Source organism: Oreochromis niloticus, linkage group LG1 (genome assembly GCF_001858045.2).
Source record: "Oreochromis niloticus isolate F11D_XX linkage group LG1, O_niloticus_UMD_NMBU, whole genome shotgun sequence".
Taxonomy (NCBI): Eukaryota; Metazoa; Chordata; class Actinopteri; order Cichliformes; family Cichlidae; genus Oreochromis; species Oreochromis niloticus.
Window position 1 is genome coordinate 4,827,021 of NC_031965.2, and position 26,742 is coordinate 4,853,762.

General features: G+C 36.9%; 2 protein-coding genes and 1 long non-coding RNA gene across 4 annotated transcripts in view; 1 reads left to right on the plus strand and 2 right to left on the minus strand.

Annotated features, from left to right (window-relative positions):
• Positions 1-26,742, plus strand: part of adamts17 (ADAM metallopeptidase with thrombospondin type 1 motif, 17) — a 150,649-nt gene that overhangs the window by 26,243 nt on the left and 97,664 nt on the right. For both annotated transcript variants that reach the window (XM_019355478.2, XM_025910618.1), the window contains exons 4-5: positions 8,084-8,256; positions 9,198-9,281. In XM_019355478.2, the coding sequence (XP_019211023.1) occupies positions 8,084-8,256; positions 9,198-9,281 (257 nt within the window). The remainder of the gene's footprint in view (positions 1-8,083; positions 8,257-9,197; positions 9,282-26,742) is intronic.
• Positions 4,581-5,578, minus strand: LOC112848013 (uncharacterized). Its single transcript, XR_003221889.1, has 3 exons — positions 5,102-5,578; positions 4,890-5,022; positions 4,581-4,815 (listed from the first exon to the last, which is right to left on the minus strand). It is a non-coding gene; the product is annotated as an uncharacterized LOC112848013 (long non-coding RNA).
• LOC112847995 (uncharacterized) lies at positions 14,415-16,669 on the minus strand. The gene is made up of 2 exons (XM_025910691.1): positions 16,414-16,669; positions 14,415-15,996 (listed from the first exon to the last, which is right to left on the minus strand). The coding sequence occupies exons 1-2, from the start codon at positions 16,522-16,524 to the stop codon at positions 14,989-14,991; spliced, it is 1,119 nt and encodes a 372-aa protein (XP_025766476.1). The 5' UTR covers positions 16,525-16,669; the 3' UTR covers positions 14,415-14,988.

The following is a 26,742-nucleotide window of genomic DNA, read 5'->3' on the forward strand; positions in this document are numbered from 1 at the left end:
TTTGGTAAGCTACGAAGCCGCACCACTTGATGGATTGTCGGAGCATTACGGCTACCGTTGTCAGGAGCCTCGCAGAGTGATACGTACTGTGCTTCAACATAATATTACCGTATTGTGTGTATAACCTCTTTTTAAGTTTTGTGGATATTATACATGGTTAAGCTCAGGATATGTCGGCCAATTTCCACTGGAAATGCCTTTTGCTTAAACTGTCAGCAAGGAGTTTGCATTTGCACTGTTAGATTTTTATATAGTTTTAATGCACATAAAAAACAGCTGCTTGTTTAAGTGAAAATACATTGATGGGGTTTTTTTTGCACTAATAAAGTTGTGGAGTTGTAAAGTATTTTGTCTAGCGTCAATTATATCGTCAGTTATATCGTTATCGCAAATTTTCAAATATATATCGTGATAAATATTTTTGGCCATATTGTCTTGCCCTAGTGGCATGTGTACCTTGGGAGGAAACCTCTGAGCTTGTTCGATCTGTGTCTGAGATCTTGTAAAATATTTTTGTGGTAGGACGCCTCCCTTCTCTTCTAAAACTCCACCTGTCACCATAATGAGTGGGGCTTGCATGGGTGGTTGCTCAGGAGTTACACTTCATATTGTGGAAGTGAACTTGCTGACAAAGATGGATATAAAAGTGGAGCCTTATGTTCGGGCTCTGTAGCTGCTGGTCTGACCTCAGTTGCCTTGAGACTCTGACTTTGTGTTTGTGTTGATTCTGCCTCTTCCCTTTAACAACTGTTTGACACATTGTTGTTATTGTCATCGGAACAGCTCTTGTTTTATTCATGTCAACTTTCCTTGAGCCCTTTCCTTTCCTTGTGTTCCTCTTTTGCTTTTTGATGTAGGGCTTTTATTGCATCATTAGTTGGGACTTGTGTTCCTGGATCGGTGAAAATCAATCCTCCTTTTCCCCATTTGTTTTCCATACTTCATCTTGGGGTCTTTCTAATTTTGTCTGTTTCTTGTTCTTTACAAAGCCCTTCAGCTGTCTCATATTGCTGGGAGGTTGTGGTTCTTCTTCTTTAAGTGTTGCAAGAAGTCAGTATTCTTTTATGATTTATTATTACTCTGGTCTCATAATGAATCAAGTATTTCTCTTTTTTTATCTCCAAATAATTCTATAATACATCCTGTTGACTGAAGGCGCACTTTTCTTTGATCATCTTGACTTGCACTTGGGTTTTCCTGACGAGTTTTTCTTAACTGTTCACTTTGTAAATAAAACCTTGATTAGACTCTGTTGTCAACATTTGATATGGACAGCTGAAAAACACAATGGCTGAGTAGTACTTAGATAATTTTGGCTGGTCCTTGAGCGTAATGATATGCTCAATGGAACATAGAGCTGGGCGATACATCGATAACGATATGTATTGCGAAATAACTTTTTTTCGATAGAAAAATGAAACTATTGCGATAGACCTCATCTCTCTCTCTTCCTGTCTTAAAAAAAAAAGAACAGCCAATCCAAATTAAGTAGCGTAGAGCCGAACCGACTTGTTACGTACAGCACAAGTGCCAAAGCCGCACATGTGTATTTGTTTGGGAAGCAGCCAGCTGCCGTGATGGCTGGGTAATGGAGAAAATGAGTGTGCCCACTAGAGAAAAATCAACCGAGAGCTTGGCTGACCAGGTTACCGAAGAGAACACAGATGACGGTTCCAATGCCGGAGAGATTGTCGAAAGGAAGGGCCAGAGAAGTTCCGCAGACTGAAAGCGCTAGTTCGTCATCGAAAACAACCAGGAGAATCCCTGCGAAGCAGCAACAGTCAATTGAGTCGGCTTTCTCCAGCGTCTTACCATATGACAAAGAAGCTAAGAGACATAGCGACATAACGAATGCCATAGCCTACCGTCTTGCTAAAGACATGCTACCAATAAACACGGTCGAAAATGAAGGATTCAAGCAGCTAATTGAGGTAATAGCTAAGCTATACAACAAGGAGAGATTGAGAATTTCCTTTTAGTTCTCAGTTTATTTGATATTGACAAAAGTTAGTCAATTTTGTCTGTTCTTCTGTAAAACAAACTAAGATTTATTTTTAGAATTAATATTTTGTTTCTATGTGGAATTGACAATTTAGTAGTCTGTTTTGTTTGTTCTATTTTGAAACTTAAACGCTTTAGCGGCTACCTTTTGTGTAGTTTGCAATATTTGCCTTTATTTATCTGAAACTGAAGTCTCATGTTCTTTAAGTACATCTGCCCTGTTGAACTTATTATGGGAAATAAATATTTAAATTAAAACAAGCTGCTGATTAATTCACATTTTACTTGTGAGCAATGGCACATTTAAATCTTACAAATATAGTTATTTGGCTTATATCGTGATATATATCGTTATCGCCTGAAATGAAAAAAACATATCGTGATATGAAAAAACCTTATATCGTGTTGGTCATCAGAAACATTGAGCTGGGCAAATACTGATGTTCGTCTTACACTGGACGTATGAATAAACATGTGACGTGACACACAACACACCACATCAGTTAATACTTTCAGGATTAAAAAAGTGTAAACTTTCACAAAATATAAAACATCTGAAAGAACTTCATCTGAATCTGACAACAATAACAATTTAATTCAATGGAATTCTGTTTATGATAAACTGAAACTGAGAACATTTCAATAAACAGACCATAATGTTCTGGACTTGGAAATGGATATAGACCCAGAAAATAATTTCTTCTACAACATCAGCAACAACTGCTGCTACTTCACTGATGAATAGTGTAGTCACACCATCAACACGGAAAACAAATGATCAATAATCCATTTAATAGCAGAAGTCTATGTGGCAATTTCGATAATATAAAGGAATATTTTAATCAATTCACAAAACCATTTGGAATTATTGCCATATCTAAAACATGGATCAATGCAGAGAAATGACTGGATTTTGAACTGGAGGGGTTGAAGTTAATTATAAGGTGGTGAAAAGTATGACAACTACAATTGATAACTTATTAGAATGTATATAACAATTGAAGTTTATAAGGAAAAAGTGAAAAATTGAAAAATTATTAGTAAAAAATAATTAGCTGTATATATAGAGCACCAGGCTCAAGCATACAAGCATTTAATGACTTCATAGAAGAAATGTTCTCTAAAACAAATCAAAAAGTTATGTTTATCATGGTGATTTTAACAATGACCTGCTGAATGCGAATAAGCATAAAATGACCAACGAATTTCTAAACACTATATACAGTCTGAGTTTACATCCTAAAAAACCAGGCCAAGCAGAATTACACCTCATTGTGCCACTTTAATTGATAATATTTTCACTAACAACATGGAAAACAACATTGTGAGTGGATTATTAAATAATGGCATCAGTTTTTGCAGTTTATGACAGTTTTTTTTTTTTATTGGAAGTTTTACACGACTGCAGACGAAAGGGGAGAGATCTGTGGCACCAAAGCTGTGGAACAGTCTACCACAACTACAGTTGGTCCACGCTGTGGAATCCTTTAAAAAACAGTTAAAAACATTTCTGTTTAAACAAGGTTTCGGTTGATCAATGCTTTTTATTTATTTATGTATTTTTTTACATTTATCCCTTTGTATTGTGTATATTGTCTATTTTATTACTTCTCTGTTTATTTTAACCTTTGTGTACAGCGCTTTGCAACTGCCTGTCTATGAAAAGCGCTTAATAAATAAACTTTACTTTAAGTTAGTTACTTACTTTAATCATGTAGAGCAGCGGTCCCCAACCCCCGGGCCGGTCGTTTGGTACCGGGCCGCGAGAATTGAGGCTTGGGGGTGAAATTTGTGGTTTTCAGGGTTTTTATTGTTTTTTATTTATCGTTTTTATCGTTAACTTGGTTTTCCTGGGTCTTTTCCCGTGTGTTATAAATAAATCTTTTTTCTTTCTTTTTTTTGTACTGGTACTGGTTTTGTTTTATTGTATTTATGCACGATACCTTAAAGGCCGGTCAGTGAAAAATATTGTTGGACATAAACTGGTCTGCGGCGCAAAAAAGGTTGGGGACTGCTGATGTAGAGGAACAACTAAGATACAGACATGTAAGGACAGAATAAACCATGAATGCACTTAAGAATGATCTATTAAATCAGAACTGGGAAAATGTATACAAAGAAATTGATGTTGACAATGCATATGGCACATTCCTAAGATTATTCGTTGCATTGTTTGATTAAAAACTGTCCAACAATACAATACAGCAGGAAGTAAAAATATTGAGATAGCCCATGGATCACTAAGGGTTTACAAAATGCATGTAAAAACAAAAATATAGGGAATTCCTAAAACATAGAACAAAAGAGGAAGAAAATAAATCCAAAAAATCCAAAACTAAATTGACCAGTATCATACGGGTATGTAGAAAGGAGTATTATAGTAAAATATTGAACAACAATAAACGAAATGTCCACGTGCGTACCCGTGTGTGTGTGTGTGTGTGTGTGTGTGTGTGTGTGTATGCATGTATATGTATGTGCATATGTACATATGTACTTGTATGGACAAGTGTATATAAGAGTCTGCTTGTGTGTGTATATATGGATGTTTTGTAATGGATTTTTTTAACCTCATTTATTTCAATTCTTTCTTTTATTTGTTTACATTATACCCCTGTTCAGCACTTTGGCCAAGACTTGATGTCTTTTAAATGTGCTATACAAATAAAGCTCACTTGACTTGACTATCCCATCTGGAGAACCACCAAGCAGGCCATTGTTGGATAAAAACAGTCTCCTCCTTGATAACTGCACCAGTAGAGTCAGTATACAGCTGCTTGGCCTTTGGTTCATAAAGGATCCCCCAATCACATGCTTTGGGGATGAAAATATCACTTAGTCATAAATGCAATCTTAGAAGTACAGACCCCTTTTTACTAACAACTTACTTTCAATCATTTTGTCAGGTTCTACTGGCCAAGCAGAGTCTTAAATAATGAAGGAGGGTATGAGCTCCATTGGACTGCACCCAGGACCAAACCAAAGTTGCTGGCTGTGATAGTCTGCTTGCAATATACCAGCCTTTTATAAAGAAACACAAATTAGGAGACACAGTTCACTAAAATTTCTTGCTTAACACCTAACAGAATTAATTTCTTACCACAGTGCATTCAGTGTTTGTCCTACTGTTGCTTCCTCAACCTGTTTCTTCTCTTCCTCGCTCGCAGCCAGTGATGCCAGTACATAACTAGCCATGACTTTTGCTTGGGCTAAATCCATGTTCCTCAGCACTCCATCAAATTTCTTGACTGGTATATTCTAGATTTAAAGCAAAAGGATTTTAAAAGTTTTAATGGGACCAAGCCATTTTGACCACAGAGTAGACAAAGTCGAGTACAAAGCATACAAAATACATATAAAAATTAAAGTGGGGATAGTGGAGACGAACAGTCTGATGTCTGTAATTTACAAGAGTTTACATACATGTAAAGGCAGAAATTAGGGCCATACAATCCATCAAGCGGTGCAGGTTCGTAGCTTACCAAAGTCGTACTAAAACATTTGACAGATTTTTTGAGCGGCGTGTACCACATGAAATCGTTTCGAGGTCAGTAAACACAACCAGAATTCATACATAAGGCGCACCGGATTATAAGGGGCACTGTCGATTTTCAGAAAAATCAAAGGATTGATTTTAAGTGTGCTGTATTTTCCAAAAAACACGGTAATAACGACGACCCGCTAGCATGCTCTACCAAAAATAGTGCTTTGTTGTGTATCTCACGGACGAAAGCTAAACCAGTTCCACATCACTGAAGTTCCAGCATTTTTACAAACCAATCCTGGTTCATCTGTTTCATTCAACGATCCGCTTTCGCCATTCTCATTCGCCATCGCCTGCATGCTTTTTCCGCCATGTGCGTATAAAAAAAAAGACACTGCGCATGCGCGTTTTACCCATATTCTATTGCGATATTTCATTTTCTTATCGTTGCCCAACATTATACCGGTATTACTGTGAACGGTATGATATAGCTCAGCCCTACCTGGGACATACAAACCCCTCCATCACAATAAGTGCTTAATAATAACAATTCCATGTGTCCAAAACCTCAAGTGGAACCTATTTAAACCAACGTGAAAAGTGATAAAAATTAATTTATTTGTGCTGTACTGTGTGTTGCACAGTGAAACTGGAACAGAGCTAACATTTTAGCAGAATGCCATACATACATAGTGATATAGTGATGGGAATAACGGCATTATTTGTAACGCCATTACTAATGCCGTAAATTTCTTTCAGTAACTATTTCTATTGTTACAACGCTGTTGCTGTTATTAACAAGGTAAGGTGCGGATGCTTAACTACTTTTTTTTTTTTTAACTTTTTCAATACACGGTTAAAGCTGTCTTCAGGAATTTGTACATGCTTAGGGGGTCGAAACAATCGCACGTGTGCTGCTGATTGGCTGAGAAAGAAAAGTAGTCATGTTAAACAGATCACATGACTTGTTTAAGATGACATAGTAACAAGATGCTATGTCAGCCCAAGAGAAGCCCGAGTCTCTATTTTTGTGTTAAAAGTGTGGACTTCAAATACCTGTTTTAAAATTGTGTTGATAGGCCACGTAAAACCAGAGTCATGATAAAAAATATATACAGTGTTTCCTGAATACTATTGATGTGTTTACTGTCTAAGGATAGTGCTTGTGACCAAAAAAAAGAAGTACCATATTGACCAATCAAAAAATGATATGGCAACATGGCAGGAAGAGGGGAAAGTTCTAGGAGCAATGGCAGCGAGAGAGAGAGCGAAAGAAAGAGAGAGAGAGTGAGAGAGAGTTTTGAGATGTGAAATATTTGTGACGTTTAGTGTGTTTGGAGTGTGTAGTTAGTGTGTTGTCTTGTGTAGTTAGTGTGTAGTGTAGTCAATATTTTTTTTGTGTGTGTCAGAACAATGAGGCGACAGCTGAATGTCACAGTTGCTGCCAAAAAGCCACCAAAGGCAGATTACAGTGTAAACGCTGTCTCCAGGTGGAAAAACCTGGAGGGATACACCTCCTGCTGCTGTCAGGCCTGCAGGTATCAGGCTTGTGATAAGGTCATTAACTTATAGTGAACAGAAATCATTTTTTGGAGTGGCACAAATAATTTTTCTGGCATCTTATTTGATGTAGAACACCTGATTGTTCTGTAAATAGTTTGAAATGGTTATTTTAAAAATGCCTTGGCTGCATTTTTAGGTGAGTAGCTGCTTTTAACTTTGTTGTTTACAAAACTTGTTCATAGCTTTTTAAAATGTACAATTTATCTTTGCATTTCAAGTTAATGATTCATTAAACATGTTTGTGGTTCTTACAGTAAAAAATATAACCTTTCTCTACTCGGATTTTATATATTTGGTCTTTTTTTAAAGTACACCAATAGTTACTTTTCCTAGTAATTAGTTACTTTTATAATATTGTAACTGAGTTACTAACCCAGTTACTTTTTTGAAAAAGTAACTATTAACCATAACCAATTAACTTTTCAAGTATTTTGCCCAACACTGATACATACATTCTTACATGCTTTCCCTCGTCATTCATTCCGCAGAATAAAATGAAATACCAAATATAAAAGTCTAAATACAGTTGTGCTAAAAAGGATATTGCATTTGTCGGTAGGTAGCAGCTATCGAGTGTAAGTGATATTGATTATTGTAATATGTTATGCTAGTGTTTTATTTATCTTATATTTTGGGGAAAGAGAATACAACTTTTAAAAAGTTATCATTAAACTATTCACAATTAGAGGAATTTTGCAGATATTGAACATTTTAGCAGGCGTACAAATCTGTTGAACAGTTCTCCCAATTCTAGAAGTTTCGTCTAGGCAATATTAGGCTCTTTTTCAAAGGTTGCACTTTTTCTACAAAACATTACATCTCTTTATTATTATTATTATTATTATTATTATTAACATAAATTATCAAAGTTTTTGTGTTTAAGTACGGCATCTTTTGAAATCAAAGTGAATCTAAGATAATTAAGTTTTAAAATGTTTATTTGGAAGTTTTTTTCATAGGATGTATTTATTTTTTAAATGATTTGTACATACTTCTGGCATAATGTTTTTAAAATTAGTCTTCCTTTTGTGGTAGGAAGGAAGAAGGATAGTAGTTCAAAAATGAATGAGGAGGGTCGTGGGAAGAGAGATGCCATACGCCTCCACAAAGTCTACACTCTGGAGACAGTAGTGGTAGCAGATTCGGACATGGTCCAGTACCATGGTGGTGAGGCAGCACAGAGGTTCCTATTGACTGTTATGAATATGGTAAGAGTTTTTGAATCAAACACTGTTTTTGACTTCCCTCACTTGAGTTTAAGTCAAACCTAAATTGTTTATTCAAATACATATAAGTGTTTATTTAAATACAGAGACTGATACATTTCTAAAGCAGTGAAAATGTTGAAAGAAGTTACTCTGTATTTAAAATGTGAGCATTTAAGTCAACTTCATAAAAAAAATATCACAGGGTAGCAGTAGGAATAACTTTTTTAGTGTTTGCCAGTATAACTATTTTAAAGTTATACTGAAATTTGCCATTTCAGCCTTCTCATTTGTGTACTGTTTGGTCTCATACTTACAATACTACCTTGGAAACTTGGTGTACTTTTAACCTTGGCGTACTAAACTCGGAAACCCAGTGCACTTTAAATACAGATCAATTTTCCTAAATTCTTATACAATTTAGTTGCAGAGGGACTGAAGCCTATCACATTCATCATCAGGTGACTTTACACACTCGAGTGTGTTACCCTTATACTCACAACATTAATGCAGACAACTACACTCTCTTACACTTAAAGCCAATTTAGAATCACCAGTTAACATGAAAAACTAGTCATGTGTTTGCACCATTGCACAATAATGCTGCTCATAACCAAATTAACAAACCCCAAACCTTTTAAAATACATAACCAGTTAATATCTGTTTAGGCTATGTTAGATTTAGTTGTTTAATTTATGTCTGATAGAAAAATGTGATGTTGATGTCAACTATCTAATCCAAGTGGATTAAAATATTCATTTGCAATAGTCAGTTTGTTTATTTGCATTAGCAGACTATCCAGCTTAGATTGATGCATTATTTCTAATGGACATTATCAGAAAATTGTCCCATAAATTTTGACATTCACTCAAGTATGTTGATGATTTTTTTCCTTTATATTATTTTTCACATGGTTCAGTTGTACTAATTCTCCTTTTTTCAGGTCTACAATATGTTTCATCACCCGAGTCTCGGAGTTAGACTAGACATTCGAGTCACCAAGCTGATGCTGCTTTACAACCGCCCAGTAAGTCTGACATTTTGCCTTCTTTTACCCATATTAAAATTGCTTTCAACCCTAACAACCTGAGTTTCATAAGTTTCTGACATTACCTCTCTCTGAGGTGTGTGTGTGTGTGTGAGAGAGTGTGTGAAAAAAGAAATTTAAAAAAAAAACTTTTTCTCTTTCAAAACAATCTGCCCAAACTTTACAGGCTTTTTTCTAAATTTCAACTATGCAAAGATTTATTCTCAAGGTGTGCCTTGTGTGCATCCTTTGAGTGACTGTGTCAAAATTGCTTGATGATGACATTTTTTTCACTTTTATAACCCAGTTTTCTTAAAATGTGGTGTACTATGTATACAATTCAATGATTACAAATAGTGTAATTCACTATCTCTCTATTCACATTCCAGTCCGCACAAAGACAAGAAATGGCAGGAAAAGCACACATACACCCAGCGGGTGTGTTGGTTAGTTGGTTTTCTGCTGCTAGTAGACATACATTAGTTTATGTAAGCTAATTAATAACAAAAGCCAAAACTAAATGGAATATAAAGAGACTAAAACTATAATTCGGTTTCGGGGGTCACTTTGGTATTCCCCCTGGCTGCAACAATGAGTTTTATGTTAACAAATAAAGAATATGCTGTCCACTTTCAGTTCTGTCCAAGTGGTTCTTCCGTTGTTTGGCTAGTGTTAGAATTTATTTTTATCTTTAAGGCTATATACCTCATAATTTGCATCACACATATGGTTTATCCTTTACTGCACAAATTTATGTAATATCAAGTAGTTTTGAATGTAGACTGTTACACTATGACCCCCTGTCAGGTATGTGGGTGGGGGTTGTGATACCTACAAGAAAACAGTGCCATAAATTCTGGTGTTTGGGAATGCATTCCTTCCCCTTCTACAGGCCTGACCAGAGGACAAGAGGTGGTTGCCATGGTGATGGCATTGTTGCATGCAAAAGTGTCATCTCTATAAAAGGAGATGTTCAGAAAGTCATAGAAGTTGAAACGTGAGCCGTACATAAGGTCTAAAGGCTTTCCTCTAACTTTTGACCAATCGTGTTAACATACATACAGATAAGATAAGAACTTTATTTATCCCGAGGGAAATTATTTTGTCTGCCTAGGTGTAGCAGCCTTTTGTCTCTGAGCCAGAGAGATGGAGGTCCATGGCGGCATGTAAAAGTAATCTGAAATCCTAAGCGTTTGATAATAAATTGGGAAAACTTGTAATTTGAGCATATTTGTCTTCTCTGTCATAAAAAACCAGACAATTCTGCACCCAACATGGGGCTTGATTGATTTGAGGAGAAGATCACCACTGGCGAGCAGAATCAGAGCGATGTTGATTTGAGCCTCGCCAGATATTCTGAACCAAGCCTAACTGGTTGCTTGTGAAAGAAAATGGGCCCTAATAAAAAGGTAGGCAGGATTGCTGTTATTGAAGCATAATTTTAACACTAGTTACATTGAAATGGAAAAATCCACCTGTTAGCTGTAATGCTCAGGTTTGCAAAGCACTCTGCTACACAGCGTAAATAAGTATAGTGTAAATTTAGTAAAAAGGGGTCACTCACTCACATTTGGGGTTTGCTTTTCCTCACTTCTAATATGAAGTAGTCCATTCAGGGACATGACTTGAGGGGTAAAAAAAAGTCTTCAAAAAAGTGTGGCATCTTTTCCTCTGAGTCTGTTTTTTGTTTTGTTTTTTTCATCACATACATCAACCTCTTTTCTTTCCCAATCATGCTTCAGTAAGAAACATAGTTATGTTTGTGGTGTGATGTGCATGACCAGAGTCTCCAGCTTGTCGGTCCCGTGAACCACCTGTTACCTGACTCAAACAGGCTCTCGTCCACACAGTGCTCATTTATAAAGTGCTTTACAAACCTAAATATTACAGCTAACAGGTGGATTTTCCTTTGTCTGTGTAGCTAGTCAAACATCAAAGAAGCACTTACTGCTAAAGAGACAGACTGAAATCCTTGGTTTCTTAACATAAAAGTCATTGTTGCTGCCAGGAGCACTGGAAAAGTGACCGGAAAAGTGACCGCCTTAGACTGCTTTTTTAGTTTTAGTGTCCTTATTTTTCCCCTGAGTTGTTGGTTCTGTTGTTAGTTATGAACTAATGTTTGTCAGTTGAACCCAATCAATCAACTAACTAACCCAGTGACATCACATTGTGTACTGGCACAAGATGGTGCTAAGCATGTTCTTAAAAACTTTAAAAAGTAAGTGCTTAAAGTTAAAGTGAAAATAAAACACTACATTTATAAAGCCAGTTTAAACCATGCTCGAGCATTGTTAAATACTCTCTCTCTTCTTGTTGTTTAGACATTTTACCTGGATCTCTGTTTAAAGATGTTTTTCGATCCATCGGTTCTTGTATGCACATACCTAATCCCTCTCTGGCCTCTGGTTAAGTCCGGTTTACTTCAAGAATGCTGTTATTTACCCTATACTAAAAAATAGCCCAAACTTGACCCTTCTCTCTTGGTCAGCTATAGACAAATCTCTAAATTACCATTTCTTACCAAGATTATCGATAAGATTGTTGCTAAGCAGCTAACTGCTGCTTTAGATAAATACAGCATTCTTGATGAAGACTGTCACTTGGTGTTTGCTCTCTCTCTGGTAGAGTTTCCCTTCCTGTTCCTGCTCAAACACAGTGGTGTTTTTTGAGTAGCTTATCTGCTTAGCAATTTAATTAAAAACTTTTAAATACATTCCTTTTTATAGTATAATCTTAACGTGTTTCATCTGAAGCACACTTTGTGTTGTCACTACCTAATTTATAGCCAAAGTATTCACTCACTGTGTCTGTAGTGTTTCGCTAGCTTAGCTTAGCTCGTAGCCGATTCGCTAGCAGCATGGCGTCTTCACCTGTCCCTCCTGCACTTTCCTGCTCATTGTGTCAGATGTTTAGTTACTCCTCGGCCTCCTTTAGCAGTAATGATACTTGTAACAAATGTAGCATATTTGCAGCTCTGGAGGCCAGGATTACTGAATTGGAGACTCGGCTTCACACCCATCATTCAAATTTGCATTTCCTGCGAAAATGCTGTGTGGATGCCGTAACGCTGAAGCTGTCTGCTGAAAATAGCTGAAAAAGATGAAAAGTTGCAAAAAATTGTATGGAGGTGAAGAACTGAAAATTCTGCTGAAAACAGGTGAAGAAGAACAAATCTTTGCTGAATAGTGGTGAAAAGCCAAAAATTCTACTGAAAAGGGGTAAAGACGGAGAAATTTTTGCTGAAAAGTGGTGAAAAGAAATTTTGCCGTAAGCAGGATTTGAACCTGGCCCACCTGGTTTCAAGGCGGCTACTCATCTCACTGAGCTAAACTCATTCTCTCAAAGAAGAGGTGGAGAGACCGACAATTCTGCTGAAATGAGCAGAAGCTGCTGAGAATTGTGCTGATAAGAGGTGAAAAGGCTGAAAATTTTGCAGAAAAGAGGTGAATCAGCAGAATTTGGGCTGAAAAGAGGTGAAAATTCTGCTGAAGAGTTCAATCAGCAGAATTTCTGCTAAAAAGAGTTCTGCAGAACTCTTTTCAGAATTCTGCTGAAAAGATGTTTTTGCTGAAAATAGCTGAATAAGCTGGGATTTGTGCTGAAAAGTAGTGAAAAAACTGGAAATTTTGCTGAAAAGGGGTTAAAAAGCTGAAATTTGTGTTGAAAAGAGTTAAAAAAGTTTAACTGTTAACTAAAAGAAATGTTGCCATAAGCGGGATTTGAACCCCGGCCTCCCAGTCTGAGAACGGCTGCTTATCTCACTGAGCTAAAACACAGGTCAAACTGGCAAGGAAAACTAGTGACCCCACTGGATAATGTGGCAGAAATGGGCAAAAAATATTGCATAAAAAATTCAATATCTCAAAAAGTATAAAAGTTATGAGCACTAAAAGTCATAGCAGGAAAGAGCAGAAAGAGCAGAATTTTTTAAAGTTTGAATGGCGAAAATCGGATAAAAACTGTGGGAGTAGTTAAGTGCCAAAAAGTGTACGGAAGCAACTTGAAGATGAAGAAAAGACTAGAAAAATTTACATTTCCTGCGAAAATGCTGTGTGGATGCCTTAACGCTGAAGCTGTCTGCTGAAATGCTGAAAAAGATGAAAAGTTGCATGGTGGTGAAAAAAAAAGTCACCCTGAGCAGAATTCGAACCTGGCCCTCCTGGGCTCAAGGCAGCTACTCATCTCACTGACCCAAACTCATTCTCACAAAGAAAAGGTGGACAGACTGACAATTCTGCTGAAATTAGCAGAAGCTGCTGAGAATTGTGCTAATAAGAGGTAAAAAGGCTGAAAATTTTGCAGAAAAGAGGTGAATCAGCAGAATTTCTGCAGAAAAGAGGCAAAGAAGCAGAATGTTGCGCTGAAAAGAGGTGAATCAGCAGAATTTCTGCTGAAAAGAGGCAAAACAACCTGGTTCTGCTCAAATTCACCAATCAGAGGTACTGCCTCTGTCTGCTTCATCAGGCTGTGTACTTGTATGTATTTCTGCCATGGAGCGTTAACAAGAATCTGAGGTCCATATTAGAAAAGCTGCTAAAATCATATAACTTTGCAGAATTGTAATAAATTAGCAATATAAATTACAGGTCTGTGATAGTGTATAAATTTGTAGTGAAGAAAAAAAACATGTGGACCAAGGTGGGATTGAACCCACGACCTTTGAGCTGCAGAGCCGTGTCATTACTGATTGCGCCACCTGGAAAGGGGGCGGGCGTCTGAAAGACAGAGGCTTGAGCAGTCAGAATTAGATCGCAGTGAGAGGCGAAAAACGCCGTTTTTTGGAGTTACAAAATGTCGTGTAACTCAAAAACTAGGTAGGATAGAAGCATAATTCTTGTACTGGGGGAGTCAGCGGACTTTGGTGTACTTTGACTGCGATTTTCATAGCTCTTTGTACCTCCGTCGCGGAGATATGACGAGAGAAGAAACGGCTTCATTTCCGGAGTTTGAAGACTGAGAGGAGGACAGATTTCCACCCCTCAAACAAACGTAATTCATTGCTCAACGGTAAGATAATTGTAAAAACTGCTTCCACTGTGAGTGTCAGCAGTGTCTGAAGATATATTGGCACAAGCCTCATGTCCTAACATTGTTTTGACTGCCTCACCAAGAAAAATACAATGAAAAAATTATTTGTCCACATTTTCTATTCCTTTAGGTCAATAATGATCACAATCAAAAAAAAAAATTTATACACACCTTATAGTTTTTTAAATATTACCCTCTACCAAACGGTTGAGATGTCTCTCTATGGTACAACTACATAAAGTTCTACAGACATAACTAGTAGAAAAAAGTAAAGGTTATACTCATTTTGCAAAACAATAACTACCCAATTTTGTGTTTGACCCACTTTATTGTGGTAGTAAAACATCAAACATTGTTGGATTCCATTTCAACAGTGGGCGTTATAATAACAAACCACAAAATGTATAAAACACAAAAATATTGTAAATTTGATCAAAAACTTGATCTGCAATTACCGAAAATTCATAAACATACAAATTCACTTTTGACCTGTTGTTAACATAAACTTTTCACTGTAGTGTTGGAACAGCACTAACATTTTTTATTTTATTTTCCAGAAAATTCTGGTGGTATATTATATACCATTGCCATTTTGCACTGAAAAATTTGAGAACACACTGAAACAGTTCTGGCTCTTTTCTTTTGCCGTTCATGCAACTTCACCAATACCCCTTGATGATTAGATCTTCTGGTGGTACACTGCAAAGCATTCCTGACTGGCATTCAAGCACAAGAAAACATTGCATTTTTGGTATTTCCATCTTGAGACGCCCTTTGGACAGTAATTGCATCGGCCTCGCTTGTCACAGTGAAGTGGCCAATGCCCAAAGCAGTCATATCGCACATCTGGCTGTGGTTGTGAGGGTCTTGGGGTGTATCGTTTCTTTGGTGGTGGTGGAGAGCTGGATGATGGTCGGCCAACTTTGGATGCTGGCTTGTTGACTTGTTTCAAGCTATGCGCAACTGCCAGGCGGAATCTTTTGAGTGTGATTGGTTTCTGGTTTAGTTGTCCACATTCCCTCTTGTAGACCAGCCAGGAATTTGCAATGGACAGATCAAGCATGTAACCAAAGAGTGGCAGGTACCATCTTGTAGACTTGGCTGGGGTCTTGTACAGGTGTACCAGCATGTCAGAGAGATCTATCCCTCCCATATGCTCATTGTATGCAGGGATGAGTGATGGGCATGGGATCATAACTTTCGCCTCTTGAGCAGAATACAGATTGGTATGATAGGCAATATGATCAATCATTTCATCAGTGAAGAGCATTTTGAAGTACTGGAATGGGGACTGTAGGGCGTCAGGGGTTTCGAAACTTGCATCTGGAACTTGAAATTCTTCAATGTCCTCATGCTTCCAGATTCTTCTTGTGTCTTTTTTTGGGACTAAAGAGGAAGATGGGTCTAATGTATCCTCTGCTTCATCCAAGGGAACTGTTTTTAGGATAGTTTTCCCTTTTTTGCTCATTTTACGCGAAAGTTTATTAGATCTACTTGTTGAAGGAGCATCTTCATCCAGGGAAACATCAAAGCAGCTTTCATCACTATCATCTGCAAAATTGGGTTGAAAATCTGGATCCTCTATTGGGTCATCATCACTCAGTTCACCATCAGAGTCCTGAGAATTTTCAGGTACAAGGGCCAGGTAGGTGCGTTGTCTTGCTCCATAAAAGGATTTGCAATCCATCTAATAAACATTAAAAAAAATAAAATTGTAGAAATATAGTTGGTTTGATTTCCATGTGTCATTTAAAACTGTACTTTAAAAAATAATCACAGAAAGTGAGTAAATCTTTAAACATTAGAACATTTTGTAACATACAGTATTTGTCATGGAAAAATTTAAACATGTCATATTTACATGTATAGATCATTAAATTATTTATATTCAATAGTAAATAGTCAATTTCATATGTTAAAACAACAGTTCTAAACATTAGCTAAGTTTTGCTACTCTTACCATCAATTGACAAATCAACCGTTTGGTTGAGCATGTTTTTAAAAAAATATTATGGATTTATTACAGCTATTTTCTGGTATCAAATGACATAATCATGTTCAGTAAAGACTCTGACATGTTTATACTGCAGAAAAATGTACTTACCTTTAAAATTTTTAGCCAAAACAGTCCATGTGTCCAGAGTGATTTTTTGCTTTCTGATTTCCTGGTTGGAGGGTGGCAGATGAGGCCTGCCATATCCTGACACAGTGCCATCTAGTGTTTTTTTTTAGGATAACATAACTCAACCAAGTGGTAGAGATGGCTCAATAAGGTTGAGTTAAGCTAAGTACTCCAGTTCATTATATATAGTCTCTCAAAATATGCTAAACCAAATGGTTGAGCAGGCAGTCAAAGGGTTAAAGAGATATGACGATTTGAAAATGCCTCTCATTAGAGAAATCCAGCGGTGATTTTGAACACACTCTCCATTGACTTTCAATGGAGCGTTTTCAGACCTTGTGTTGGTCTGAGGCGATTTGATAAAAATCTGTAACTTCCACAACAATGATAGTGACGTTTTCTGAAAGCCAGCAAAAATACCTACGTTTTGATGTATAATTTGTGGGGGTTGAGTGGAAATTGAGCGAGTAGCAAGAAGTTGTTTAGACATGAAGAGAAAATTCAGAACAGACCAGCGCTCACTCTGAGTTAATTGCATAGCAACCATAGCAACGCATGTATTTTCTGAAAAATCACAATTTTGCAACTGAAAACTTAAAGAGAGATAAGATTAAAACGGTAGAAGATCTGAAAAAGCTGAATCAGACAGGAATAGCCCAATACTTTGAGAATATTTTAAAGATTGAATGGTTGTTCTAGGTGAAAGTATGATGAAGTAGTTAAGTTTCAAAATCAAGCAAGTTTTAGCAGAATTGCGGAAGTTTCCCATTCATTTCAATGGGAAAAATTAAAGGAAAAAAGCTTAATATTTTAAAAAGTATAATAGCAAAAAATACCAAAAGTCATAGCGATCATTAGCAGAAATAGCAAAATAGTTTAAAATTTGAACGGTGAAAATCGGCTGAAAATTGTGGAAGTAGTTAAGTGCCAAAAAAAGTACAAAAGTAGCAACTAGAACTAAAAAAATTTGCATTTCCTGCGAAAATGCTGTGTGGATGCTGGAATGCTGAAGCTATCTGCTGAAAATCACTGAAAATTTTGAAAAGCTGCAAAAATTTTATGGCAGTAAAGAAACTGAAAAATTCTGTTGAAAACAGGTGAAAAAACAGAAACTTTTGCTGAAAAGAGGTGGAAAGAAAGAAGAAGTTCAAAGAAGTTTAAAGAAGTTCAAATTTGTACTGAAAAGAGGAGAGGTGAAAAGGTTTCTTCTGAAATGAGCAGGAGATACTGAGATTTGTACTGATAAGAGGTGAAAGGCTGAAAATTCTGCTTAAAATAGGTGAATCAGCAGAATTTCTACTGAAAAGAGGTAAAGAAGTAGTTGCACTGAAAACAGGTGAATCAGCAGAATGTTTGCTAAAAAAGAGATTTCTGTTGAAAACACCTGAAAAATCTGGGATTTGTGCTGAAAAGGGGTGAAAAAACTCACAATTCTGCTGAAACGGGGTGAAGAAGAGGTGTTGGGCGGTTGAGAAGAGTTAAATAAGTTGAACTGACAAATGCGATGATATGGCACAAATACTGTGATTGGGTACAAATACTATCATTTGGCACAAGTACTATGATTTAGTACAAATACTATGATTTGGCAGAAATACTATGATTTGGCAATAATACTGCGTTTTAGCACAACTACTGAGATTTGATTGAAATATTATGATTTAGAAAAGATATTATGACTTTGTACAAATACAATGTTTTGGCACAAATAATATGATTTGGTTCAGATGCTATGATTTGAAACAAATACTATGATTTTCCAGAAATACTATGCCTTAGTAGTAATACTATAACATAACAGATATATGATGATTTTGAAGACATTCTGGTTTTACACAAATACTATAATGTGGCAGAAATACTATGTTTTAGCACAAATACTATGATTTGCTATAAATACTATGATTTGGCACATATACTGTATTCAGCAGATATACTATAACAAAATAGAGTCTACGACTTACTAATAATACTATAACATAATAGATATACTATGATTTTGCAGACAGTCTATGTTTTTGCACAACTAGCACAATGTGGCAGAAATACTATGATTTGGCACAAGTACTATGATTTAGTAGAAATACTCTTTTGGCACAAATACTATGTTTCAGCACAAATACTATGATTTGGCAATAATACTGCGTTTCAGCACATATACTATTTTTCAGCAGATATACTATAACATAACAGATATACTGTGATTTTGCAGACATAGTATGTTTTTGCACATATACTACGATTTCGTTCAAATACTATGAAAATGCAGTAATACTATGATTTTGAAGGAATACTATAATTTGGTAGAAATGCTATGCCTTAGTAGTAATACTATAACATAACAGATTGTCATGTTACGGCTGTGTGCAGACAGGAATAGGACCCAAGGTGCAGACTCTGGAGACAGTCATGAACTCAAAACAGCTTTATTGCTGAACAAAGGATATCTACAAAACCTAAACTGAAAAGAATCTAACAAAACACACACAGGGAGCCACAGGGAGATACACACAGCATGAGGGACGACGCGACAGAGAGCACAGGAAAACACAGGGCTTAAATACACAGAGGGAGCAATCAGGGAATGGGCAACAGGAGGGAAACACAGCTGGGGCAAATCAGGACTAACGAGACAGGAAGAGCAAAACCAGATACACTAACATGAGACATGGACTTTCAAAGTAAAACAGCAAACATACACAGGCTGAACTAAAGACACAGACTCACCTACAGGCACTACAGAGGGAACAGAGACATGGGACCAGGGCAGACACAGACACTGACTGGACACGGGGATATAGCAACAAAGGATACACAGAGACGCGAACTAGACAAGGGGATACAGCTGACAGGGGAGAGAGCAACTAAAGAAGACAGAGACAAACCATAAAACAGAACTCAAAGAAACCAAAAACTAGAAATTATGAATAATATAATAAACCCAAAAACCCTGGGTCAACGACCCAGGCATCCTAACACAGATATGTTATGATTTTGCAGACATAGTATGTTTTTGCACAAATACTATGATTTCGCTCAAATACTATGAATTTGCAGTAATACTATGATTTTGAAGGAATACTATGATTTGGTAGAAATACTATGCCTTAGTAGTAATACTATAACATAACAGATATACTATGACTTTGCAGACATTCTATGTTTTTGCACAAATACTACAATTGGGCAGAAATACTATGTTTTAGCACAAATACTATGATTTGGCACATATACTATTTTTCAGCAGATATACTATAACATAACAGAAATTCTATGACTTAGTAGTAATACTATAACATAACAGAAATTTTAATTGGGCACAAATACTATAATTGTTAGGATGCCTGGGTCGTTGACCCAGGGTTTTTTGGGTTTATTATATTATTTATAATTTCTAGTCTTTGGGTTTTTGTTAGAGTCATGTCTTATGGTTTGTCTCTGTGTAATCCTTAGTTGCTGTCTCCCCTGTCCACTATATCCCCATGTCCAGTCAGTGTCTGTGTCTGCCTTGGTCCCACGTCTCTGTTCCCTCTGTAGTGCCTGCATGTGAGTCTGTGTCTTTTGTTCAGTCTGTGTTATGTGTTTCCTGTTTTACTTTGAAGGTCTCTGTCTTATCTCAGTGTGTTCAGTTTACGCTTCCTTGTCCCGTCAGTTCTGATTTGCCCCAGCTGTGTTTCCCTCCTGTTGTCCATTCCCTGATTGCTCCCTCTATGTATTTAAGCCCTGTGTTTCAGTTTGTCATTGTCGCGATCTACCCTTATCTTGCTGTGTGTTCTGTCTACGTAAGTGTATTTTGTATTCTTAGTTTTGTTACACTTTTGAGTTCAGCATTAAAGCTGTTTTGAGTTCACGACTGTCTCCGTAGTCTGCACTTTGGGTCCTTTTCCTGTCTGCACACAGCCTACACCTAACAATAATTTGGCACAAATACCATGATTTGGCAAGAAAATACCATGATTTGGCACAAATGCGAAGATATGGCAGAAATACTATGATTGGGTACAAATACTATGATTTGGCACAAATACTATGATTTAGCAGAAATACTATGTTTTAACATAAACAATATCTTTTGACAGAAATTTCTGCTAATAGGTACTATTTCTGCTTTTTGGCAGAAATATTGTAATTTGGCTTAATACTATGATTTGAGATGAATACTATGATTTGACAGATATATTATATTCAGCACATATACTAAAACATAACAGAAATTCTTCCACTTAGTAGTAATACTAGAAATATTATGATTTGGCCCAAAAACCATGATTTGGCACAAATACCATGATTTGGCAAAAAATACTATGATTCAGCAGAAATACTATAATTGAGCAGAAGTACTAAGATGTAGTAGAAGTACTTTGATTTAGAAGAAATACTGTGATTGAGGAGTAATACTTTAACATAGGAGAAATATTGATACACATATACTATATTCAGCACACATACTTTAACAAATGATGTAAAAGAAATACTAGGACTCCATACAAATACAGTGGTTTGGCACAAATACTAAGATTTGCAATAAATACTATGATTTGGCATATATACTATATTCCGCAGATATACTATAACAGAACAGAAGGTCTACGACTTAGTAGTTATGCTATAACATAACAGAAATATTAATTGGGCACAAATACTACAATTTGGAACAAATACCATGTTTTGTCACAACTACCATGATTTGGCAAAAATACCATGGTTTGGCACAAATATGATGATACGGCGGAAATACTATGATTGGGTACAAATACTATGATTTGGCAGAAAAACTGCGTTTTAGCACAACTACTGAGATTTGATTAAATACTATGATTTCGAAGAAATACGATGCTTTGGTACAAATACTATTTTGGTTCGAATACTATGATTTGCAACAAATACTATTATTTGGCACAAGTACTGTGATTTAGTACAAATACTACGAATTGGAAGAAATACTGTGCCTTAGTAGTAATACTATAACATAACAGAAATACTGTGATTTTGCAGACATAGTACGTTGTTGCAAATATACTACGATTTCGCTCAAATACTATGAAATAACAGTAATACTATGATTTGGCAGAAATACTACATTTTAGTACAAATACTATGACAAAGCAGAAATACTATGACTTAGTAGTAATACTATAACATAACAGTTATACTTCAATTTTGCAGACATACTATGTTTCTGCAAAAATACTATGATTTGGAAAAAAATAATATGCCATAGTAGTAATACTGTAACATAACAGATATACGATGGGTGTGCAGACTTTCTATGTTTTTAGACAAATATGGCAGAAATACTATGTTTTAGCACAAATACTATGATTTGGTATAAATACTATGATTTGGCACATATATTATATTCAGCAGATACACTATAACATAACAGAAATTCTACAACTTAGTAGTAATACTATAACATAACAGAAATATTAATTGGGCACAAATACTAGAATTTGGCACAAATACCATGTTTTGGCAAAATCCCATGATTTGGCACAAATACTATGATATGGCACAAATACTATGATTGGGCAGAAATACTATGATTGGGTACAAATACTGTGATTTGGCAATAATAGTAATAATAATAATAATAATAATAATTTGGCACAAATACGATGATATGGCAGAAATACTATGATTGGGTACAAATACTATGATTTGTCAGAAATACTGCGTTTTAGCACAACTTTTGAGATTTGATTGAAATACTAGGTGTCAGGAGTTTTCCTGTATTGCAACTCAGGTCGGAATAAAAACGCTCAGACAGGTTTAACGTGTACACGGGTGAGACTCAGGGAGACTCGCACCGTGCAATAGTTGTCAGCCTTTTTATTCATAGCATTCTCAGAGACGTACAGGAAGAGATAAAATAGAACTGTGCAGGCTTCCTGTTGAGTCTGCACTTCCCCATTTAAGTGTAACTGAAAGAGCAAACATATTTAGATAAAGAAACGTACTTTTAAGCATAACATAATAAAAATCCCAAAATCCTGAAATCTTTTGACATTCCCACCTGTTGTTTGATCTTTCCTTCTATATATGTACATAGCAACCACTAACAGTGCATCAGTCTATGGCCACTTGTAGACATTTTTAGCCAAGACATCATAAAATAGTGGGTTTTGTGAGTATGTTATATCCAAGTGTCTGTCTCATTATCATCTTCATCATTCTGTGATAGGGTGATGTAAGCATGAATTGAAGCAGAATAACAGTATTATAACACCAACAAAAACAAGTCCTTTAATCAGCAGGGACTTCCAAGAGCCGCTTAAAAGCCACGTAAGCCAGTCTTCTGTGTTTGCGGCATAGTCTCGTTGTTGTGCATCCCGAAGTTGTCTGAGTGTTTTCAGAGCATCAGTCATGTTCGGTGAGTGCACATTATCTGGAATGTATGTGCAACATGTGTTGTTAAAGAGAATTCTCCTTTCTCGGTGAGAATTATGTCCAATGCTACCCTGTGTTGCATTACTGCAATGCACAGAGCGTCAATCTCCTGATCCCATTCGTCGTTGAATTTACATGAAGCATTCAGAACCTTTTGTCTTTCAGTCCAAAGTTTAAATTCCTCTGGGACATCGGAACCCCAAATGGAATCATGCTGCTTGAGGTCTGGGGTGCTTCGTCTTTTCCTTGTTGTTGACGTTGAAGTTGACATGGCGTCCATGGTTATCTTGAAAGTGTGGTCAGATATGAAAATGGGAGCACACTGACCTGTCCAATTCCCAGGAAGGATATCCCAGGCCATCCCTTGCACCCAGAAGGTGCCATTTGAGATGTTGCTGCTCTTCATGGGCCCTCCAGGAGCGTGTGTCTGTACTGCTTTGCAGTTGGTGGTGGTGTTTCCCATTGGCGTGGATCCGTTCTCTTGGCGGTAGCATAGGCTGTGGCTCAAATTCCCATTGTTTTCAAGAAAGACTGGGAATGATTTAGCCTTACTTCTGTGCTTCACTTTCAGGTCAACCCAGAACCATTCGTCACATGTGCCATTTCGTCCTATCTGGAGAGGTTCCTCATGGTTGACCATGAGGAATTGATGCCCACGGCTGGCGTAGCTTGCGGCACACTTTGGCTGAATTATGTCCATTCCCTTCGCATACAAGGTGGCGTATTGTGTCGTTGGGGGCATATAGGAGCAAACATAGCAGTCCTTTCTGGGTGTGCTGTCAGGTATATATCGATACCATGCGTTGTTCATCTTCTTTCTTTCGGGTGAGTGTTAAGAAACTCACCAGGAGTGCAACATTAGCCACTAGGAGGACGAGTGTCTTCATGATGACCAGACACACCTGTGACCTCTGATGAGTAGACTACTGGCAAGAAGAAGAAGGCGGGGTATACCCGATCAGCCCTCCCTCCACCAATAGATCACCATACAGGAGTTAGGGGTGTCGGCGTCTAAACGTTTAGGTTGTCACTCACTTTTTTGCAGTGGCTTTGATGGATCCAGGACGGTCTTTCTGCTATTTTGCAGGCAGTAGGTGTGGTGAGTAGCACTTGATAAGGACCTTCCCACCTTGGTGAACTCCAATTTTTCCTTTGGAGTACTTTGATCAGGATCCAATCACCTGGTTTCAACCTGCAAGATACTGGAGAGTTGTTTAGAACAATCTCTTTATTTTCAAGTAATTTAGTCATCCATTCGGCTAGTGTAGTTCCTCTTATTGACTTATCTATAGGCTCACTTGTGATTGGTAGTGGAAATAGTCTACCGTGAATGATTTCAAAAGTTGTGAGTTTCTGAGAACTTTGTGTCAGTCTCATCCACATTTTTACCAGGCCTATACACTCAGGCCATGGTCTCCCTATTTCTTCCATGCATTTTCTCAGTCTCTGTTTTATTTCCTAGTGCTTCAGAGACCTTACTGATTACTTCATTAACAAAATGTGTCCCATTGTCTGATCTTATCAGAGTGGGGATGCCATATATTGAAATAAAATGGTTGCACAAACATTTTGCTACTGGCATCTGCTTTTTTTTTACTGGATAGATTTCTGGCCATTTTGAGATCACGTCTATGATCACTAGAGCGTATTCTGAGCCTTGGCATTCATTTAGCTCAATAAATCCCATGTGGATTGTATGAAAAGGATGAGGTGGTGTGCATTATGTGCATTATGTTTTTGGCAAATCATGCATGTTCCGACAAATTTCCGAAATTTTATCTACCACTCCTACCCCCCCTCCTGTTGACAATAATGCTGCTGATATGTGTAGGGACTTTGGTAGTATTGGTTTGCTATTACAAGTCATCAAATCATTTTCTGGCTGTGCTCCACCCTTTAACCACCTCTTTTGTTCTCTAGTTGGTGCGGCTTTCTGTTCGTTTATAAGCACATCAAGTGGTATTTGCATTGAGGAGTCAGACATTAATGTGTCTATAGTTTGTTGTGCTGCTGCTTTTGCGGCTTTGGTCTGCGAAGTTATTGCCTTCAGTGACCTCTGAACTGTTTTGGCAATATAAACACTTCCAACAGTGCCTTCAAAAGATTTCCATGTTGCAGTTGGGTTAGGCACGTATGACAGCTGTGAGTTCTGCACCCTGTGCAGAGTGTGAGGAAGTTAGTGCTTTTGCTTCTAAAATTATGTCTACTGTGGTTACCGCATAACCTACACAGTTCCGCCCAAGGCTACTTTGTTGATATCTACAAAGATATCAACGACACCAGCCTGTGGGGTGCTGTGAAGGTCAGCGCGTGATACAGCATACAGCAATTCTGATGTGTGACAGTGTAAGCTCATAGCTCACAGCTCTAAAACTAGGCATCAGCAAATCATATGCCCAAACCATTATGTGTCACTGTGATCCACAAGTATGATCACAAATTTGTTTTCCAAACTTACTAAGCAAACAAACAAAAACAAAACAAATTGCCTATGGCATCATCAAGGCTTTGCGTTCATATTAATTGAGTGTAAGCTGCTTTCTTCATTGCAAGTATTTATTACAATACGGTTTAATTCATGCATCTTATCACTGAGTTCTAAATTCAACCTATCTCCTCACACACACACGGTTTCCTGTCACCGACAGGCACACATTTCCTGTTTCTGCAGACTCTGTCTTTCATTGTATTTATAGTCTAAAAACCCTCTTTAATTCTACTAAAAACAATCTAAATCTCTTGATCTAAAAACGATACACCTTTATTTCACACACACTTTTAAATTGAGCTCTTTCAGACATCAGGAATCATCACACACACTGCCTTTTCTCTCAAACTTCCACTTGTTCACTCACTCCACTATGAACCTTTGTAGTGTTATTATTACTTTTATTACTTTTTTTTATTATTTTTGTACAAATCACACCCAATCACTCAAAACCTACCACTCACAGCATTTACACAGTTAGAATCACTCAAAATATGCTTTCATATTGTAATGAATTCAAACTCCATTTATACAATTGTAGTGAGCAAAACCAGCATGCGCGTCACCGCTCCTCATTAGCTTGGTAGTGTCCACATATTTATTTAATTCAGCTTCTCAATCTTGTAGCTGTTGTATACAGGGTGTGGCTCATTAGTTGTTAGTATAGGTCTTCATCTTAACAAAGTCTCATCTAAGATGACAGGTTTACAAGCAGGTCAAGTGTCTCTATGCACCTGATTAGTGTAGTTATTTCTTTATTTTCTTCATCTCATATATCATTGTACTGAGTTTGAGCAAACCTTAAGCTTGAATCAGACTACTTTTAACAATCTTCCACCTCACATCATAACTGACTGAGGTGCCTCTTCTTATTAATAGTATGTCATTATTAATGTTATCATTGTATTGTTTTTCCTTTTTTATAACAGCAATAGTATATTACAATACACTACTTTACTACTAATATACAATAGTATATTAGTTTATATTTTATTATGTATCCATCACGGGTCTGTGTGAATCTGCAGCTTCACACCTTCCCAAGCTGGAGACATTTTCCTTGGCTGAACAATGACACAGCCTTAATATACCTTATGCATCTCTCTTTTTTATTTGATATATTTTCGTGTGAATTATCTGGTTTCATGCATTCTATTCATTCTAGGCACGGTCGTCATGCCAACTATGTTTCATTGTTAATACCAGTTTACAGGTTGTTAACCTTCCTATTATCTCCCATTATCATGCTTATCGCAGATAAGCTCTGCTTTAATTTAAGTTAACCTTAATTTAACCTTTTGTTTATTCCACTTCATTCCTCTTTCCATGCTTTAAAATACAACTCTTGTGTATGCTTTGATTTCTTTTGAGCATCCTTTTCAGTATTTATTTCTCCTTGGAGGGATTCTTATAATTTAGTCAATGCGGAGGGG

Excerpts from the sequence above, each read along its gene's own strand:
- LOC112847995 (XM_025910691.1), bottom strand. The coding sequence starts at position 16,524 with ATGGCACTGTGTCAGGATATGGCAGGCCTCATCTGCCACCCTCCAACC. Across the intron at positions 15,997-16,413 it reads TTTGGCTAAAAATTTTAAAG|ATGGATTGCAAATCCTTTTA; the intron begins GTAAGTACATTT and ends AATGTTTATTAG.